The sequence below is a fragment of the Ovis canadensis genome, chromosome 1 (assembly GCF_042477335.2).
Source record: "Ovis canadensis isolate MfBH-ARS-UI-01 breed Bighorn chromosome 1, ARS-UI_OviCan_v2, whole genome shotgun sequence".
In the NCBI taxonomy this organism is placed as follows: domain Eukaryota; kingdom Metazoa; phylum Chordata; class Mammalia; order Artiodactyla; family Bovidae; genus Ovis; species Ovis canadensis.
The window spans coordinates 262,630,437-262,650,220 of NC_091245.1; the positions used below are offsets into that span (position 1 = coordinate 262,630,437).

Below are 19,784 nucleotides of genomic sequence, written 5' to 3' on the forward strand. Positions count from 1 at the left end.
ATACAGTTACTTAGGAATGAAGCTGAGTCGATTTAAATAAAGTATTAATTACATACTAACACAAGTGGTTTGCTGATAAAACAAAACTAAAGACACGGCGGAGGCCGAATTTGGGAAATAGGTTCTGCAGAGATGAAAGAACCGGAGCAAGAACGCTACGGAAGCCGGGAATGTCAAGAAATTAGAAGAAAAGATGGCCCCGCCTCCCGAAGCGCGGCTCAGTGCGCAGGCGCGGCGGCGCCCCACTGCGGCGCGCAGTTCTCAATGCGCACGCGCGGCCGTCGGCGTGGTCCCCATGGAGCTGCTTTAGCCGACCCGGCGACGCCGCTAGCTTCCGAGATGAGCACTGCCGAGGCCGACCGCTGGGCGTGGCTGCTGGTGCTCAGCTTCGTGTTTGGGTGCAATGTGCTCAGGATCCTCCTCCCGTCCTTCTCCTTCTTCGTAAGTGGCTATCTGGCCCTCCGGGGACCGGTGGGGTCGCAGCTTCGGTCCTCGGCTAACCGGCGGTAGACATAGGGTTCTCCAGCTGGCCGCCTGAGGGCCGGGTTCGGCCTGCTGAGGTGTCTCGGCTGGGCTGTTCTGTGTTCTAAGATGTTTTTGAGTGTGCTATAGTTTGGCTACAAAGCTTTACCCCTAAATCTGGATTTCTGGATTCTCGGTGAGAAAAACAAAGCATAATAACCTGCCCACACTTGGCCACGTTTTCACGTGGCAGCAGCCCTAAGCTTGGAGTGCCCAGTGCCTTTCTGCCCTCCTTCCCCCTCATTTCTGTTATCCTCTTGCCCCTGGGAGCGGAGAGCAGCCTTCGGGTGCTGAGGGCCAGTGCCCGCAGCTCGGCAGCCGGGGCTCCGGGAGGTCCCGCCTTGTCGTGTGCAGTGTCTATTGTGCCAAGTCCCAAGGGATGGGTCTCAGGGTGCAGGGGCTCCCATTCTTGGGGCGGGAGGGGTTGGAGACAGCATAGACAGAGAATCTCAGTGCTCTTCGTGTTGCTTCCGTTTCCCAGAGGAGCCACGGCCACCTCGGAGCACTTTGCGGGGCGTTTTGCCCATCATGAGTACACTGCCTCGTGTTCAGTCGCCAGGACTGCTGCCACCGTCATCCCATCTTCCTATACCTCCCTGAGGAGGTGTCTGGCCCAGAGTCTAGTAGTTGTATTAAGTCATCCAGCTGGTGACTGACGGCTGGAGATTTGATCTTTGGTTTGTGATCGATCCTCCAAGGTCTGCCCTTCTGGAGCATGAATATGGATGGGCTTCGGTGGCACATTTGATGGGAGGTGTGTGGGGGAAACGTAGGGAGCTGTTCCCCGGGGCAGGGCGCCCTCTGTATGCCCACGGTGGGACTGAGGAGCTGTCAGACTCAGACCCAGGCTTCAAACGTGGCGTGCACCACACTAGCAGTATCCAGGGAACTCAGTTCTGTTCTCTCCAGATATAAATTTGCGGTGGCTGCGATGTTCGGGTATTTAAAGATAGACAAGATTTCTACTTCTTTTGCTTTTACTCTACCCTGGAAAAGACCCTGATGCTGGGAAAGATTGGGGGCTGGAGGAGAAGGGGGCGACAGAGAATGAGACGGTTGGATGGCATCACCGATTCGATGGACATGAGTTTGAGCAAGCTCCAAGAGATAGTGAAGGGCAAGGAAGCCCAGCGTGCTTCAGTCCATGGGGTCAGAAAGAATCGGGCACGACTGAGCGACTGAACAACAACTGGTATCCACCGAGTGCCTGTTTTATGTAAAACTCTATTCTAGGACCTTACCACCCAAATTGCCCTGTCTCTGTGTTATGTCACTTCAGTTGTGTCCGTCTTTTTGTGACCCATGAACTGTAGCCCACCAAGCTCCTCTGTCCATGGGATTCTCCAGGCAAGAATACTGGAGTGGTGGTAGCCATTTCCTCCTTCAGGGGATCTTCCTGACCCAGGGAATGAACTCGCATCTCTTATGTCGCTTGCTTTAGCAGGTGGCTTCTTTACCACTACCACCACCTTGCCCTGAGGCATGGGGAATTCAGTCTTAATCCCATCCCCCGTTCAGAATTTTTCCTGATGCTGCCTTGTGTTTAAGATGATGTCCCAAGTACTTAGCAGTGCATAAAATACCCTTGAAGAGCAGGCCCTTGCCCACTTTTCTTTCATTTTATTTTTTAAAAAATTGTGGTAAAATACACATAGCATGAAATTGACCACTTTAACTTTTTAGGTACATAGTTCAGTGGCATTGAGTCTGTTCACATCGCTGTGTAACCATCACCACCATCCATCTCCAGAACATCTGTAGCTTCCTAAACAGACTCTCTCCCCACTGAACAGGGGGAGTTAGCCCCGTGTGGCTTCCCCCCACGCCTGGCAACCACCAGCTTACTCTCTCGTCTCTCTGAATTTGACTCTTCTAGGCACCTCGTATAAGTGAAGTCATAGTTTTCTGTCTTATATTTTATGTCCTTTTCTGTCTGGCTTATTTCTTCACTGAGCATAGTGTCTTTAGGGTTCATCCCTTTTGTAGCCTGTGTTAGGATTTCCTTCTTTTTTAAGGCCAAATAATATTCCATTGTATTTGGAGTAGGAAATGGCAACCCACTCCAGTATCCGTTCATGGAAAATTCCGTGGACAGAGAAGCCTGGTAGGCTATAGTCCATGGAGTTGAAAAGAGTTGGACACGACAGAATGACTGAGCATGCACTTACGTATATACTGCATTTTGTTTTTTATTCATCTTCTGATGGACATTGGGGTCGTTTCCACCTTTTGGCTGTTGTGAGTAATGCTGTCGGAATGTTGGTGTATGTGTTTATTTGAATCTGCTTTCACTTCTCTTGGGTAAATATCCAGAAGTAGAATTGCTGGATCATACGGTAATTCTGTTTTTTTTTTTTTTTTGAGAAGCTGCCATACTGTTTTCCACAGCAGCTACATCATTTAAATTCTCATCATTTCAATTTCTCCACATTCTCCATCACTTGTTATTTTTAGGTTATTATTTTTTTCTTTTTGAATAATAGACATCCTAATGGATGCTGAGTGGCTTATCTTCATTTTCCTAATGATCAGTGATGTTGAATACCATCTCATGTGTTTATTGGCTATCAGTATATGGAAAATGTCTATTCTGATCTGTGGCCTATTTTCTGGCCATGCCACATGGCTTGTGGGATTTTGGTTCCCTGACTAGGGACTGAACCTGCACCCTCAGCCCTCTCAGTTAGAGCTAGTGAGTGGAGTGCTTACTGCTGGACCATCAGAATTCCCTGTGGGCCGTTTTCCCATGGGGCTTCAGGAGCTGTCCCTAGGAGAAGGGCACCCTCTGCAGGTGCACCTCCAGAGTAAGAGGCTATGTTTTGATAGTTGAGTTAGAAGGTGGCTCAGACAGGGCTTCCCTCCTAGTTCAGTCAGTAAAGATTCTGCCTGCAGTGCAGGAGACCCAGGTTCAATCCCTGGGTCGGGAAGATCCCCTGGAGAAGTAAATGGCTACCCACTCCAGTATTCTTGCCTGGAAAATCCCATGGACAGAGGAGCCTGGTGGGCTGCAGTCCATGGGGTTGCGAAGAGTCGGGCATGACTGAGCGATTAACACTTCACTTCTTCACTCAGACGGTAAAGAATCTGCCTGCAAAGTAGGAGTCTCGGGTTTGATCCCTGGGTCAGGAAGATCCCCTGGAGAAAGAAATGGCTACCCACTGTAGTATTCTTGCCTGGAGAATTCCATGGACAGAGGAGCCTGGCAAGCTACAGTCCATGGGGTCACAAAGAGTTGGACACAACTGAGAGACTAACACTTTCACTAGAAGTTTTTTATACAGTCTGGATATTAACTCCTTATTAAATATATGACTTGCAGGTTTTTCTCCCATTTTGTGTGTTGCCTGGCACACCTATAGAATCACCTAGATTCTTCTGACTTACCCCCATCTCTCTCCGCCTCATGTTGGCTGCTGCCGCCTAGTCACTTCAGTTGTCACTGCAACCCTATGGTCTGTAGCCTGTCAGGCTCCTCTGTCCATGGGATTCTCCAGGCAAGAATACTGGAGAGGATTGCCACGCCCTCCTCCATCAAACCTCATCTTAGAAACACATACAAAACTAATCTCAGTTGTTCAAAGAGGCTGTTGGTTTTGTATTCCTCAGTGAATTGTTCCTGGGCTTCCCAGGTGGCTCAGTGGTAAGGAATCCACCTGCAATGCAGGAGATGCAAGTAATTTTTTAAAATTAATTTATTTTTTAATTGAAGGGTAATTGCTTTATATAATTTTGTTGTTTTCTGTCAAACCTCAACATGAATCAGCCATAGATATATATATATATCCCCTCCCTTTTAAACCTCCCTTCCATCTCCCTTCCCATCCCACCCCTCTAGGTTGATACAGAGCCCCGTTTGAGTTTTCTGAGATATACAGCAAATTCCCATTGGTTATCTATTATACATATGATAATGTAAGTTTCCGTGTTACTCTCTCCATACATCTCACCCTCTCCTCTCCTCTCCCCACATCCATAAGTCTGTTCTGTATGTCTGTTTTTTCACTGCTGTCCTGCAAATAAATTCTTCAGTACCATTTTTCTAGATTCTGTATATATTCATTAGTATACAGTATTTATCTTTCTTTTTCTGACTTACTTCACTCCGTGTAATAGGCTCTAGTTTCATCCACCTCATTAGAACTGACTCAAATGCATTCCTTTTTATGGCTGAGTTTATTCCATGGTGTATATGTACCACAACTTCTTTACCCATTCATCTGTCCATGGACATCTAGGTTGCTCCCATGTTCTAGCTACTGTAAATAGTGCTGCAGTGAACAATGGGATACATGTATCTCCTTCAATTTTGGTTTCCTCAGGGTATATGCCTAGCAGTGGGATTGCTGGGTCATATGGTGGTTTTATTCCTAGTTTTTAAAGGAATCTCCATATAGTCTTCCATAGTGGCTGTATCAATTTGCATTCCCACCAACAGTGCAAGAGTGCTCCCTTTTCTCCACTTCCACTCCAGCATTTATTTGTAGACTTTTTGATGATGGCCATTCTGACTGGTGTGAGGTGATATCTCACTGTAGTTTTGACTTGCATTTCTCTAATAATGAGCGATGTTGAGCATCTTTTCATGTGTTTGTTAGCCATCTGTATGTCGTCTTTGGAGAAATGTCTGTTTGGGTCTTTTCCCCACTCTTTGATTGGGTTGTTTGTCTTTCAGGAGATGTGAGTTTAATCCCTGAATCAGGAAGGTCCTCTGGAGATGGAAATGGCAAACCACTCCAGGGTTCTTGCCTGGGAAATCCCATAGATAGAGAAGCCTGGCGGGCTATAGTCCATGGGGTCGAAAAAGAGTAGGACACAACTTAGCGACTAAACAAACAAAAATAACAGCTATAAATAAGACCTATCATCATCTCTAGCTCCTTCCCCAAGCTTACAGCAAACCTAAGCCCTGCAGCTTCCACATTCTCATAAGAAATTATTGCTGCAGTCTGCTCATGCATGAGGCTTGTGTCTTATTAGATGGCTGTTTGTCATTCAGGTGAAAGATACTGGGTTTGTCCTTGGACCCGGGTCATATCCTTTTGCTGCATCCTACTGCTGTATAGCCTCTCTAATCTCAAGCCAGTTGTTGTTGTTGTTCAGTTGCTAAGTTGTGTCTGACTGTTTTAGCCCCATGAACTGCAGCACACCAGGCTTCTCTGTCCTTCACCATCTCCTGGAGTTTGCTCAAACTCATGTCCATTGAGTTGATGATGTCATCCAACCATTTTGTCCTGTGTTGCTTCCTTCCCCTGCCCTCAATCTCATCAGTCTTTTCCAGCTGGCTCCTCACATCAGGTGCCGAAAGTATTGGAGCTTCAGCATCAGCATCAGTCCTTCCAGTGAATATTCAAGGTCGATTTCCTTTAGGATTGCAGTCTCTCAAGAGTCTTCTCCAACACCACAGTTCAAAAGCATCATTTCTTTGGCATTCAGCCTTCTTTATGGTCCAGCTCTCACATCCATACATGACTACTGGAAAAGCCATAGCTTGACTATGAGGACCTTTGTTGGCAAAGTGATGTCTCTACTTTTTAATGTGCTTGTCTAGGTTTGTCAGCTTTCCTTCTAAGGGGCAAGTGTCTTAATTTCATGGCTGCAGTCACCATCTGCAGTGATTTTGGAGCCCAAGAAAATGGAATATGTCACTGCTTCCTCTTTTCCCCTTTGTCCTGAAGTGGTGAATCAGTAGGGTAACCACCACAACAGTCAAGATAAAGAATATCTCTGTGACCTCTGAAAGTCCTTTTCCCCACCCAGCAATTTCTTGGTTTACAAAGTTTAAGCAGCATCTATGAACTCCTTCCTCTTAAGATGATTCTGTGGTTTTAGAGCTAGTTGGGCACATTCCTGTGTTCTTCTCTAGGGTGGATCTGGCCGGAGTGTATGTCCTTTAGTTAGAGTGTAGGGCAGTGGTCAGTCCAGGGCAGAGAGGACAAGCCGAGCAGAGTGGAGCCCCCGCTGCAGGCTCGAGGCCTGCAGGAGGCTGCGCAGTGGTAAACACAGTGTGCTGCGGCGCAGGCGCCCTCTGGCCACCGAAGGGCCTCATTGCTCGGGCGCCGGAAAGCGGCCCTGGTGGGGCATTGAGGGGAGGGGCGCGTCTGCGCACCTGGAACTGAAGAGTCACCATACTGTGTGCCAGGCAGCAGGCACGGGGCTAGAGGAACAGACTCAATTATTGTGCACCTGCTGTGTACCAGTACACTGAAATATGTTTATATTTTTAAAAATTTGAAACAAACACAGATGTGCAGAGAAGTTCAATAGAAAGAACTGGTTGTTTCCTGAGCCATTTGAAAGTTAATTGTCGCCTTGAACACCCTCTTTCTCTCTCCCCGATACTTTAGTGTGTAAACAGCGGCCTTGTCCACAGCCCAAACGTTAGGTACAATCCTCCTGTCCTGTTCAGGGTTCTCTGTCCTGACCAGGTCCTTCCGAGCAGAAGGACCTTAGTCAGTGTCGTGTGTAGCGCACACTTGTCAGGCCTCTCTAGTCTGGAAGGAGTCTTGGTCCTTCCCTGACTTGTGTGGCTGACATGCCTGAGAATCGCAGGGCAGTGGTGTTGCACAGTGGCGTTCTGTGGCTGTCTCTGTCCGATGTTGGCGGGTTTGTCACATGAAGGATGCTGTGTTTCATTACATCTCATCAGGTGCTGTGGGCATGGATTTGGGGATGTCCACGCATCACTCGGGGCCAATCCCGAGGGATTCTTAGTCCCCTACTGTGGAGGAGCTGGAAGGCTTTGAGCAAATACTGAAAATGTATTTGCTCCACTCTTAATGAAGGTTGGAAGCTGGAACGAGCATAACAAAAAGTTATGAGCGTTCACTGAGTGCCTGAGGCTGGGAACGGATAACGAAGGGTTATACGCCCGGCCTTGAGGCTTTCGAAGGCTTCCTTCTGACCACCTGTTTCTGAGAGCAAGGACTGTTGTTTCATGATAAGACTCCCTTTAGAGTTTCGCCAAAGCTATGTTATGGCTTGGGTGGTGGGAACTGTATTTTATGCTTAAATGCTTTGATGTTTATCTGAAATGGCTACGTGCAAGTCTGTCTTATGCTCTATTCCCTGAAAATTATAAAGCTACACAATTGGATAATAAACTTTGTCAGTCCACTAGAGGCTGTCCCTGAGTGTCCTTTTCAGAGTGCGGTTCTCCGAGCCTTATACCCTACGAGGTCGCCCGTGGACCTCTGTGTGCCCCTGTGAGAGTGGTCACCTCTCTCTCCCCTCACTGTCCTGGGACCCTCACTCGTCCTAGTCAGTTTGGCACCACCTGGCAGCCACTGCCATCTGGAGTCTGGGCCGCTGGCGTTCCTGGCAGGTTTGTGTGTGTGTGTTGAGGGGTGGTGCCTGGGAAGGGTGTCAGAGGCGAGAGTGGGTCCCCTCCACTATCTGGTGCTAGGAACACCTTGGGGAGGGCGCCTGGGCCAGCTGCTTCCCATAGGGGCCCTGGCTGTGCAGGCGAATCCTTTGCAAACATTCATGTCTGTCATTGCCTCTGTCTCTATGTCTGGAAAGTCACGTGTCTCCAATTTTAATCTACGCCTGCAGGACTCATTCTAGTTCTCTACGGATTTGTCTTTCTCACTCCCTTTTCTAACAGTGAGAACACTGCTACCGTTATCCTCAGTAGGTTTACTTGACTAGCTCAATGCTTTGTAAATGATCCTCGGTCTCCAGCACCGCCCCATCCCTCTCTGGGGCTCTGACACCATGATAGGCGGGGTTCCTTCTTCCTGTCATGTATGCTTATGTAAGCCCCCCTCACCTGCTGGGACTCTGACTCTCATGCCAGGCAGCTCCTCTAGGAGCGCTGTCTTCACCAGCCACCACTTCGTCCCTGACACCCAGCACCCACCCCTGCTCTGCCCTAATTGAGGACAGAATTGAATTCTTAAGGGTGAGAAGAGGATGCGGGATCCTTGCCGCCTGAGTGCAGCTCCGGGGGTGGAATCAGCGTTCACTCTATAATCACAGTTTTACAGTACACAAATGTACATAGCAGCTGAAGGAAGGGCATAGTTGACAGGAGACTCGCCTGTAAGGAGTCTTTATCTGTGCGGTGATTGTGGGCAGCATGCCCAGGACATGCAGCAAAGCCAGGCTGTGGAGGTAAAGGGCAGCTCGCCCAGGGGCAGGAGGCGGCAAGCCGATAGGACGGAGGAGGAGGAGGAGGTGGGGGACAAGGCCCTGACCCCTCTGTTTCCTCCCCCAGATGTCCCGGGTGCTGCAGAAGGATGCAGAGCAGGAGTCCCAGATGCGAGCGGAGATCCAGGGCATGAAGCAGGAGCTCTCCACCGTCAACATGATGGACGAGTTTGCCAGATATGCCAGGCTGGAGAGGAAGATCAACAAGATGATGGATAAACTCAAAACTCATGGTACTGTGCTCAGCTGTAGCCTGGAAAGCTTCGTAAGAGCTGGTTCACAGAGAAGCCTTTATATGAAGATGCATAGCGTATACCCTTTGAGCTTCAACGTTCTGATGTTGATGGAGAGTTTTAAGTTGTCTGGAAGAGACCTGACAATAATTCTTACTTTGTCCTTAGTTTGCTGATGAACCTTTGCTTTCTAAACACAGAAACCTGGGAACTCCCTGGTGGTCCAGTGGTTAGGACTCTGCACTTTCACTGCTGGGGCCCCAGGTTCCATCCCTAGTCTGGAAACTAAGATCACGCAAGCCTCGAGGTGTGGCCAAAAAAATTTTTTTTAAACTCAAAAAACAAAACAAAAAAACCCACACAGAAAGCTCTAACATCCTCTTAGATTTTCTTCATTCTCTGTAGGCTGATACTCTCAAATTCAACACTTTTCTGAGAGAAGCCCAGGAAAATCTTACAGTGAATTTTCAAGGGCTTTTGTGAACACTCTCTAAAAATTGCCCAGGAGTCTCCTTATCTGAGTGTTGACTTCAGGGTGGGGATCAAGTCTTACTCAGCCACTGTTCCTAACTCTCTCATGGGATGGAGAGGAGGTCAGCGTGTGTGCCAAGAGTGTGTGTGGCTTGTAAAACATGCCAAGGGGGCCTCCCCAGGCCTGAGACAAACTAGACTATGGGTTAGTGTCCTGTGTGGGCTAAGAAGTCTGGAAAGAAAGTATAGTTCTGTTGGTTAAGTGCATTGTAAAATGAATCTCTGATTTAGATGAATAGTTTTAAGAGTTTTTAAAATTAAAGCTTCAGATCTCATAATCTGTGAGTGATTCTATTTTGAATAATGGCATAGTGGGTGATTTTAAAGAAATTGCATTTTATATTTTCTAAGCATGTTGAGCAAATGTTGCATACATAGTTAGAAAATATTTAATGAGAGGGAAAAACATTTCTGTGTTCTTGAATATTTTCTTCATTTTTTTTTGTTGTTTGTTTTAGGACTGATATCATTTGTTTTTCCTTTCAGTGAAAGCACGGACAGCTCAGTTGGCCAAGATAAAATGGGTTGTAAGTGTTGCCTTCTACATATTGCAAGTAAGTGCCCTGTTGTGTCACCTGGGGGTCATTGAAGTCCTCCAAAACCGTGTGACCCAGAATCCAGGCCTGGAATTCAGGCTTTCCCACTTTCAGCTGCCGGCTGGTCCTGCTAGTGTGTGACTCTGAACACTGTGAGTTTCTAAGTTAGATTTTAAAAAAAGCACCTTTCTTCCTCTTAGTCTCTTTCAGCTTTTCTCTTTGTTGTTGTTGTTCAGTCACTAAGTTGTGTCTGACTCTTTGCAACCCCATGGACTGCAGCATGCCAGGCTTCGCTGTCCTTTACTATTTTCCAGAGTTTGCTCAGACTCATGTCCATTGAGTCAGTGATACCATCCAACCATCTTATCCTCTTCTGTTCTCCTCTTGCCTTCAATCTTTTCCAGCATCAGGGTCTTTTCCAGTGAGTCAGCTCTTCATATCAGGTGACCCAAGTATTGGAGTTTCAGCTTCAGCATCGATCCTTCTGGTGAATATTCAGGGTTGTTTTCCTTTAATGTTGACTGGTGGTTTGATCTCCTTGCTATCCAAGGGACTCAAGAGTCTTCTCCAGCACTACAATTAGAAAACATCAATTCTTTAGCACTCCACCTTCTTTATGGTCCAACTTTCACATCTGTACCTGACTGCTGGAAAACCATAGCTTTCATTTTACAGACCTTTGTCAGCAAAGTAATGCCTCTGCTTTTTAGTATGCTGTCTAGATTTGTCATAGCTTTTCTTTTTAGCAAGCATCTTTTAATTTCGTGGCTGCAGTCACCGTCCACAGTGATTTTGGAGCCCAAGAAAATAAAATCTGTCACTCTTTCCACTTTTTCTGCATGTATTTGCCATGAAGTGATGGGACAAGATGCCATGATCTTAGTTTTTTGAATGTTGAGTGTCAAGCTAGCTTTTTCACTCTCCTCTTTCACCCTCATCAAGAAGCTCTTTAGTTCCTCTTTGCTTTCTGCCATTAGAGTGGTGTCATCTGCATATCTGAGGTTGTGGATATTTCTCCTGGCTACCCCTCCAGTATTCTTGCCCGGAGAATTCCATGGACAGAGGAGCCTGGAGGGCTGCAGTTCATGGTATCTGTAGTCAGACGTGACTGAGCTTTTCTCTTTAAGAATTGTTAAATGTTGGAATTTTTTTAGCACATGAGCTTTTCTGGAGTTCTTTCATGTTGCAGTGTTGGGAGCCTGGGGGATCAAGTTGGAGAGCTTATTATTATTTTTTCATCTTCCTATGTGCTTTTATTTATTTTTTTATTGGCGGATAATTACTTTACAGTGTTGTGGTGGGCTCTGCCATACATCAGTGCCAGTCAGTCATAATTATATACTTATATCTTCTTCCTTTCGAGCCTGCCTTCTGCCTCCGTTCCGCCCCTCTAGGTCATCACAGTGCCTTGTTGGGCTCCGTGTGCTGCACAGCAGCTTCTCACTAGCCCTCTGTTTTACACGACGGTCTGTATATATCAGTGCTGCTCTCTCTTTTCCACCCTCTCCTTCCCCTGCCGTGGAGTCCACCAGTCCTTTCTCTGAATCTTTTTTTTTTCTTCTCTGTAATAGGTTCATCAGTACTGTTTTTCTAGATTCCACATACATGCGTTAATATTTGATATTTATTTTTCTCTTTCTGACTTACTTTGTGTAACAGGCTCTAGGTTCATCCACCTCACTACAATGGACTCAGCTTCGTTCCTTTTTATGGCTGAATGGCATTTCATTGTGTGTGTGTACCACAGCTCCTTTATCCATTCATCTGTCGATCGCCGTCTAGGTTGCTTCCATGTCCTGGCTGTTGGAAACAGTGCTGCAATGAACACTGGGGTGTGCGTGTGTCTTTCTGGGGTGTGCGTGTGTCTTTCTGGATTGTGGTTTCTCCGAGTATGTGCCCAGCAGTGGGATTGCTGCGTCACATGGTAGTTTTATTCCTAGTCTCCATGCTGTTCTCCATAGTGGCTGTACCAGTTTACATGCGCACCAGCGGTGCAGTAGGGTTCCTTTTTCTCTACATCCTCTCCAGCATTTATTGTCTGTTGCTACTGTTTTGTAGTCGCCAAGGCGTGTTTAGTGCCAAGTCTTTTGCGACCCCATGGACTGGAGCCCACCAGACTCCTCTGTCCATGGAATTTTCCAGGCGAGAACACTGGAGTGGGTAGCCATTTCCTTCTCCAGGGGATCTTCTGACTGAGGGATCAAACTTGGGTCTCCTGCCTTGACTGGCAGATTCTTTACCGTCTGAGCCATCCAGGCAAACCCTTTATTGTTTGTAGTTGATAGCTTATTTAGACATTATATTTTCTAAGCTGGTCAGTGATGTGGCAGTTGCTCGTCACCCGTGTAGATGACAAGTAGCTATCTATTCCAGTCAGGGGACACCTTATTCTCACCCAAGTCCAACACCATTGCTTCCCACCTTTCTCATCTGGTGGATTTTTCCTCGTTTCGTTTCTCGCCCCTGCTCCTCTCCCTCCACCCTGAGGTTGTGGATGGGCTGCACAAGAGGCTGGAGCTGCTTTAAATGATCTCCGAGTGTCCATGCTGGGAGCCCTGCCCCCCGCAGTCCCGGTGGTCTGGGGTGTGTGAGGACTTTGATCCTGGGGCACTGTCACTTTGCTATAAGAGAGGTTTCACAGGGACAGAAGTTGGGAGAGCCGCGCTCTTGGGTCTGGTCACCTGGGTGGCATTTTCAGGACTGTGGAGAGGACGGAAGACAGCTGGTAGAATGCTGCTGGGAAGTGAGGAGCCATTGAACCTCACAGAGGGCTCACTGCTGTGCTTGGGTTGAGGATGGGAGGAGTAGCTAGTTTTCTCAAGGGTCCGAGAGACATCACTTTTGTCACAAACGAGGTGTATTTAGCATAAGCTGGCCACTTCGGGGAGCTGCTTAATGGAAGGGAACACCTACACTGTGGGAGACCTTGGATAGTGTATCAGCTAATTTAATCATGTGTGTGGATGGTGAGGACTGGATTGGCCGGGAGTGAAGTCACTGACTGGGAGTTTCCTTAGTTTGTCTTCCTGTTTCCTTGTCTTCCGTGGTGGTGGGTCGTGTGTCTCTGCTCACCAGCCGTGTCTCTGCAGGCCGCCCTGATGGTCTCGCTCATCTGGAAGTATTACTCTGTCCCTGTGGCTGTGGTGCCAAGCAAGTGGATCACTCCCCTGGACCGCCTGGTAGCATTTCCTACGAGAGTCGCAGGTGAGAGGGTTCCGGCAAGCGTGGTGGGGGAGCGTGGCTAAGGCTGAAGTGGGGCGTCTGCAGTCAGGTGACCTCCCCCTGCCGCCTGGGGTGAATAGTGCTTGTCTCTGCCCCTCCCACGAGTCTTGCAGCAAAGAAGCCAACACCAGGAGAATTTACTTAACTAGTCCAGCATGACCGAACTGTGAACTAGCAGAGCTGTAATTCAGCCCAAGCCTGCCTCTACAGTCCAAGGCCAGTACCGTGGTCTGATACCTGTTTTTTGAAACACCACTTCTAATTCCCCGATTCAGTGGCTTCTTTTGAATTCACACTATGCTTAGTCCCTCAGCAGCATTTCCTGCTGTTGGCCATTCTTTCACTTATGAAAGAATTTTTTTCAAATGTTAAAATCAGTCCATGTCATGGGAATTCCCTGGCAGTCCAGTGATTAGGAATCTGTGCTTCCACTGCATGGGGCTCAGGTTCAATCCCTGGCTGGGAAACTAACATCCTACATGCTGCCTGGCATGGCCAGAAAAAGAAAAATTAGTGCATGTGTTTGTAGAATGAATAGAAATATCAGAAAAAAATTTTTTAAAGACTCATTAGCTATGGATTGCCCTCTTAACATTGTGGTGTATTTTTTCCAGTCTTCTTTGCTATATATTTTTATACAGTAAAGGTTATCTGGCACATACAATTTTTACCCTTCCTGTTATTTAAGCCTTTTCCCACATCGGGCTTCCCTAGTGGCTCAGACAGTAAAGAATCTGCCTGCAATGTGGGAGACCTGGGTTTGATCCCTGGGTTGGGAAGATCCCCTGGAGAAGGGAATGGCCAGCCACTCCATTCTGGCCTGGAGAATTCTGTGGACTGTATAGTTCATGGGGTCACGACTGAGTGACATTCACTCTCCCATATCATTAAGTTTCTTCACATTCAGTTCAGTTCAGTTCAGTTCAGTTCAGTTGCTCAGTTGTGTCCGACTCTTTGCGACCCCATGAATCGCAGCAAACCAGGCCTCCCTGTCTATCACCAACTCCCGGAGTTCACTCAGACTCACGTCCATTGAGTCAGTGACGCCATCCAGCCATCTCATCCTCTGTCGTCCCCTTCTCCTCCTGCCCCTAATCCCTCCCAGCATCAGAGTCTTACTGAAATGCTGCTGGCTATGCTGAGAGGGCAGCTTACGGAGTTTCTTTATGAAGGAACTTGGAGTAGCTGTTCTTCATTTAGGTGTGTTATCATTTATTAATTTCCCTGCTAAAGGACATTTGTTTTAGTCTGAGTTGTTGCTGTGGAGTGGATGCTGTAGTACACGTGCTGCTTGGCCAGTCTCTGGCTGTGATTTGTGGTCACCCTGGAGGTGAATTACTACATTAGCTTAGCCAACCCCCTTCCTTCCCCTCCTCTTCCTCCTTTCTGGATTCAACCAGGAGGGCACGGCTGGTGGTTCTCAGTGGTCCTATGCCGAGGAGCTAAGAGGCCACCCTTCCAGGCATCTTGTGGCCTGCTGTCCTGTCTCTCAGCCATCAGTGGGGCAGGGAAAGCCCAGGTAGACATTGCTCTGTGTTTGTAATGCTTTTGTGAGAAGGGAAAGACAAGTAGTCTGAGAGGGTGGTCCTGCCGTCAGTTAATATCATAAATAATGATGCACAGCTCTCAGGCAGGAAAGAGAAACTCAAACCATAGTTTATTGTTTTGAGTAATTCCTGCAGGTCCATGAATCGGTAGAAAGCATGATCAGTTTGAACCCACGGAACACAAACTTAGACCTAGCCCAGCATGACTCAGAGCAGCGTGCTCCGTCTCCCAGAAGTCAAAGGCAGCAGGGGCAGGAAATGTGGGCAGCACTCCTGCATGCTCTCATGTTGAATTTCTTTGTTTTTAGGTGGTGTTGGAATTACCTGTTGGATTTTAGTCTGTAACAAAGTTGTGGCCATTGTGCTTCACCCTTTCAGCTGAAAACGAAGACGAATTCAACTACAGCACTTTCAAAATCAAATTTTCACTTAGGAGGTTGCAAGTCTGACTTATACTTTTTTTTTTTTTTTTTTTTAAGAAACACAGCCACAGATTAGTTGTCGTTGAACATGTTTATTCTTGGACTTCATGTTGAGATTCTTAGAAGAATCACGATTTCCTGTGCTTGTCATGGGCCGTGACGGTCAGTCTCACGTGTGTGCGCTGGTCACCATGGCACCAGATTTGTGGTGAGAAGTGTGTGACATTATGGTCTACACATTTTTCCTTGTGATCTGCACTTGTGACATGTTTTAAAAGGTCATCTTGCCAACTGGAAAGTCAGGCTTTTCTAGTAATGTAAGTGCTTTAAAGAGTTGGAGCTATTTTTAAGCCCTATTACCAAGTAGCTTAATTTTAATACCACTACTAGAATTTGAAAATTTGTGTTTTAATTTCATGCAGTAGTACTGGGAGAGTAACACTAATGGACAGTGCTCTTTTCTTCCTCTGTTTCAAACGTCATTTGTTGAGCAAACCTTCAGATATTGTCTACTTATTTGAAGCGAATGTTTCATTGCTGTGTTTTATGTATTCATGAACCCATAATGCATTGTCTTATGCTTAAACTGTTTTATAAAGTATTTCCAATGAAGGGTATTTTTTAAAGCATATAATTTTTATGCTCTGTAGAATGGAAGGAAGTTAAAAAACAGGCTAGGACCCCTGATTAAATTACTTTGAATGACTGCCTGTTTGCCCCATCAAGTACATTTCTGCTAAGTATTTTTTAAAACACTTTTTTCTAATTAAAACTTTTGCAAGCGCTTGTGTGACTTCGTTCCTTATGGCCACTTTTTGCTACAACTGATCTGTGATGGGAGCTTGCACCGATGACTAAGTGGGACTCAGCCCTGTAAAACCAAATACTAGCATGAGTTTTTGTTTTGTTTTTAAAGTATTTACTTGAATTGAAGTATAAGTGCTTTATGACGTTGTGTTAGTTTCTGCTGTACAACAGCATGAGTCAGCTATATGTAGACATATATCCCCTCCTCCTTGAGCCTCCCTCCCACCCGCCTGTGGCAGCCCTCTAGGTCATCGCAGAGCACCGAGCTGAGCTCCCTGCGCTTCTCAGTGGCTTCCCACTAGCTGTTTTACACGTGCTGGTGTGCACGTCCCTGCTCCTCTCGCAGTCTGTCCCGTCCTCTCCTTCCCCTGCTGTGTCCACTGGTCCACTCTCTGCACATGTGTCTCTGTTCTGCCCTGTGGAGAGGTTCATCGGTACCGTTTTTCTGGATTGTGTGTGTATGTGTTAATATGCGGTATTTGTTTTTCTCCTTCTGACTTCATGCTGTATGGCAGACTCTGGGTCCTTCTGCATCACTGCAGGTGGCCCGGTTTCTTTGCTTTTTCTGGCTGAATACTCCGTTATATAAAGGTACCACACCTTCTCTATCGCTTCCTCTGTCAGTGGACTTCTAGGCTGCTTTCATGTAGCACGAGTTTTAAAAAATCATGTGTGTATCCTTGTACTCCCTGATGCTGTGATAAGTAAGCTCATTATTGTTTCTGCTGATCATGCTATGAAGGGACCAAGCACTGTGTTGCTGCAGTCAGGCATCACCAGAGTGGGTTTCAGGTTCCTCTCCGACTCACTCAGCCCCAGGCTGCCCCAGCTCTGAAGGTGATGCAGAACGGGCAAGACATCCGTGCTTACAGCCAAAACCAGAGTCCACCATCCAGTCACCTCACAGGGTATGTTTCAGCTGCAGGGGATGAGCTGCTGACCTCGTCCTCATCAGTGGAGGCAATTACAGCAGCACAAGGAAGCTGTGGGGTCTCGGCCCCTAGGAAGCCATATGCCCAGTGTGATTTTATGAGCTGCAGACATAAATGGCAGGTGACAGTCCACAGTTGGGTGGCCAGGTATCCTCCTCCCCAGGCCCATCCTGGGATCACTAATCCATGAAAGTCTCCTGGGCTCGATCCTCATTTCTCTACTAAGGATATAGTCTTTCTGCACGCATTTTGATAAATTTCACTGAGGCTAGGAGAAAAGGTTTATAATTCACAGCTGTTCCCTTTTTCCTGCCGGGAGCCAGCGTGAGGAATCCCGCCCATGGCAAAGGTCATGAGGAAGGAAGCCAGACATATGCAAAGACGTGATCTGGCTTCAGGGGTTCCCCCTGGGTTTTCCTGAACATCTACCCCCCAAAACCAGAGTCTGCCTGCCTTACTGTACTGTGCTTTCCACTCTTCTGCCTCTAAAAGGAATTAACTTAGGGCTCCAGTTAACATTCTCCTGCATATAAAAAGAATGTCTCAGTTTAAACCCCTCTGATAGCTTTCTGACTTATCTGATCAGTCTGCGCAGACTTTTACAACTTGTGAATTGTTTATAGCCCCCCAACCACGAGAGGCACAAAGCTTAAAGCATCTTAAAGATACAAAGCCTTTTTCTAAAGAGCTAAAAATTATACTGGTGACGGGTTTCACTGTTGAGTCAATGACTGCTGCCAGGCCGCCATATTCTTAATCTTTTAAGCACCTGAAGGATATTAATCAATGTAATTGGGATATAGAAAAAGGAATATAGTAGTTTTGATGTTAGCAACACTAGACTTTTGAGTTACTTTTCTCTTTGTTATAAATCACTGTACTTCTTTAATTGTTATAAATTGTGGTGTCCTTGCTATGTAAGAATGTAACTTTATTTAGTGCTTTCTGAGGGTGGCACCAGACTTTGGGAAGAACAACACTATTAAGGCAAATAAGTCTTCTGGTTGACAAACCCTTATCAGAAAAGAGCTGTAAAATGTTAATTGGCCTTCTGGCCAGAAGATGATGTAAATCACCTAAGACTTATGTATACAACTAGGTATGCAGAGAGAAAGCCTGGTCTCAACAGAGTCAGGGCTGCTGACGCTGCATAATTTTGTATTATCCATTGATCTCTATGTACAATCAAAAGTATATAAGGCCTTTCCGGACAATAGAGGATGGCCAGTCACTGGAAAGACTGGTTTCCCCCGTGTCTTTTCTTACTCTGTTTTCTGGCTGAATTCCCATCTCGGGCATGGAGGCTTGCCATGTCTGCTTACTAGTCCTGGCTTCTAAGACCCATGAGAGAGGAAGCCCAAGGCCGGGCACCCTCCGCTATTCAAACAGGCGCCGGTGGCCTAACGTAGATGGTGCACATCTCTTGTCCTGAGGTTTTATTAGTTCTCCACGTAAACCAAGTTATTCAGCCTCTTTTCTCCACTAAATTTCCCACTACATTATTCTTTCCTAATCTCTCTTTTATATTTCTAAATAAGTTTTTCCTTGCTTACGCCGTCCCCGCTTCGAATTACCCTGGATCTACCGGGGCTGGACCCCGGCATTTTCCCACATACATTAATAATAGTTTGTGAAGATTAAATAGGGGGCATTTAAATGTCTGTCATGTTTCACATCCTTGTGGTTTTTGAAAAGTGGGTTTTTTAAAAAATAGTAAATGTGGGACTGAATTCAAAAGATACAAAAAGATGGGATAAAAGTACATCTTCTAAGCTTCTGCTGTCATGCCCCTCAATTTTCCAGAGTTGTCCCTGCTACCAGTTTCCTCTGGTGATATTTCATACCTTTATGAAAACTGATACATGTGCTTTTAAAATAACTTTTTGAAAGTAACGCCTAAAAAACTCTTATTTATTTTTTTTAAAATCCTAGCTGGAAAGTACACAAAAGGAACTAGGAAGTGAAGTCTCCCAAGATTCGACAGAACTGGGACTGTGGTGTTATCGTTTGAGCTTTTCCTTTCTTTCTAAAATTTTATGGATAGCTTTAGGTTTTGTGCTCCTATTAAAAATTACTGGATATGGTTTATAGCTTCACATGAAAATAGACATCTGTTTGATTTAAAATACATCTAAAGTGGGAATTCCCTGGCGATCCAGTGGTTAGGATTCTGTTGCTTTCACTGCCAGGCCAGGGTTTGTTCCCTGGTGGGCGAACAAAGATCCCACAGCTGTAGAGTGCAGCCAAAAAAAAAAAATTCTAAAGTTCTCCTCGTACCAGTTTGGTTGGCTCTAAATTTATGATAAATCAAGCAGGAGGAGAATCTTTTTATATACAAACCCACGATTGTTTGTATGTGCTTAACACAGTCTGTTACTGGCACAGGAGGGAGGAATGCTACCTTGGCTAGTTTGTTCTTCCTTGACATGGCCAGACTGTTTGGCCACCCATGATTTTTCTTATACACAGGTCTGTGGGGGCAGTGTGTGTGTGTGTGTGTGTGTGTGTGTGTGTGTGTGTCTGTGCGTGTGCGCATGCAAGTATGTGTGATGCCTCTTCTGTCCAATCTATACTTTGTATGCTAACTCATTTCAGTCGTCTCCGACTCTTTTGCAACCCTATGGACTGTAGCCCGCCAGGCTCCTCTGTCCATGGGATTCTCTGGGTAAGAATACTGGAGAAGGTTGCCATGCTCTTCTCCAGGGGATCTTCTGAACCCTGGGATTGAACCCCCTCTTATGTCTCCTGTTTATATCTTATTGTCCCTTTAAGATTATTTATGAAGCTTTTTCTGACCACTTTAGATGATAGTGATTTCTTTTTCTCCCCCTCCTTGTCTGAACATCTGAAGTAGTGTCAGTATGACTGATCTGTCAACAAATTT

At 46.3% G+C, this 19,784-nt stretch overlaps 1 protein-coding gene across 2 annotated transcripts; it reads left to right on the forward strand.

Moving 5' to 3' along the window:
* The first annotated feature begins 223 nt into the window (after positions 1 to 223).
* On the forward strand, positions 224 to 15,947 carry GET1 (guided entry of tail-anchored proteins factor 1). 2 transcript variants are annotated; one of them, XM_069566268.1, is made up of 5 exons: positions 224 to 441; positions 8,738 to 8,903; positions 9,921 to 9,988; positions 13,060 to 13,174; positions 15,048 to 15,947. In XM_069566268.1, the coding sequence occupies exons 1-5, from the start codon at positions 265 to 267 to the stop codon at positions 15,119 to 15,121; spliced, it is 600 nt and encodes a 199-aa protein (XP_069422369.1). In that variant the 5' UTR covers positions 224 to 264; the 3' UTR covers positions 15,122 to 15,947. The 2 variants fall into 2 exon arrangements, with proteins under 2 accessions (XP_069422369.1, XP_069422360.1); XM_069566259.1 differs by having other exon boundaries at positions 251 to 441; positions 9,921 to 9,961.
* The last annotated feature ends 3,837 nt before the right edge of the window (positions 15,948 to 19,784 follow it).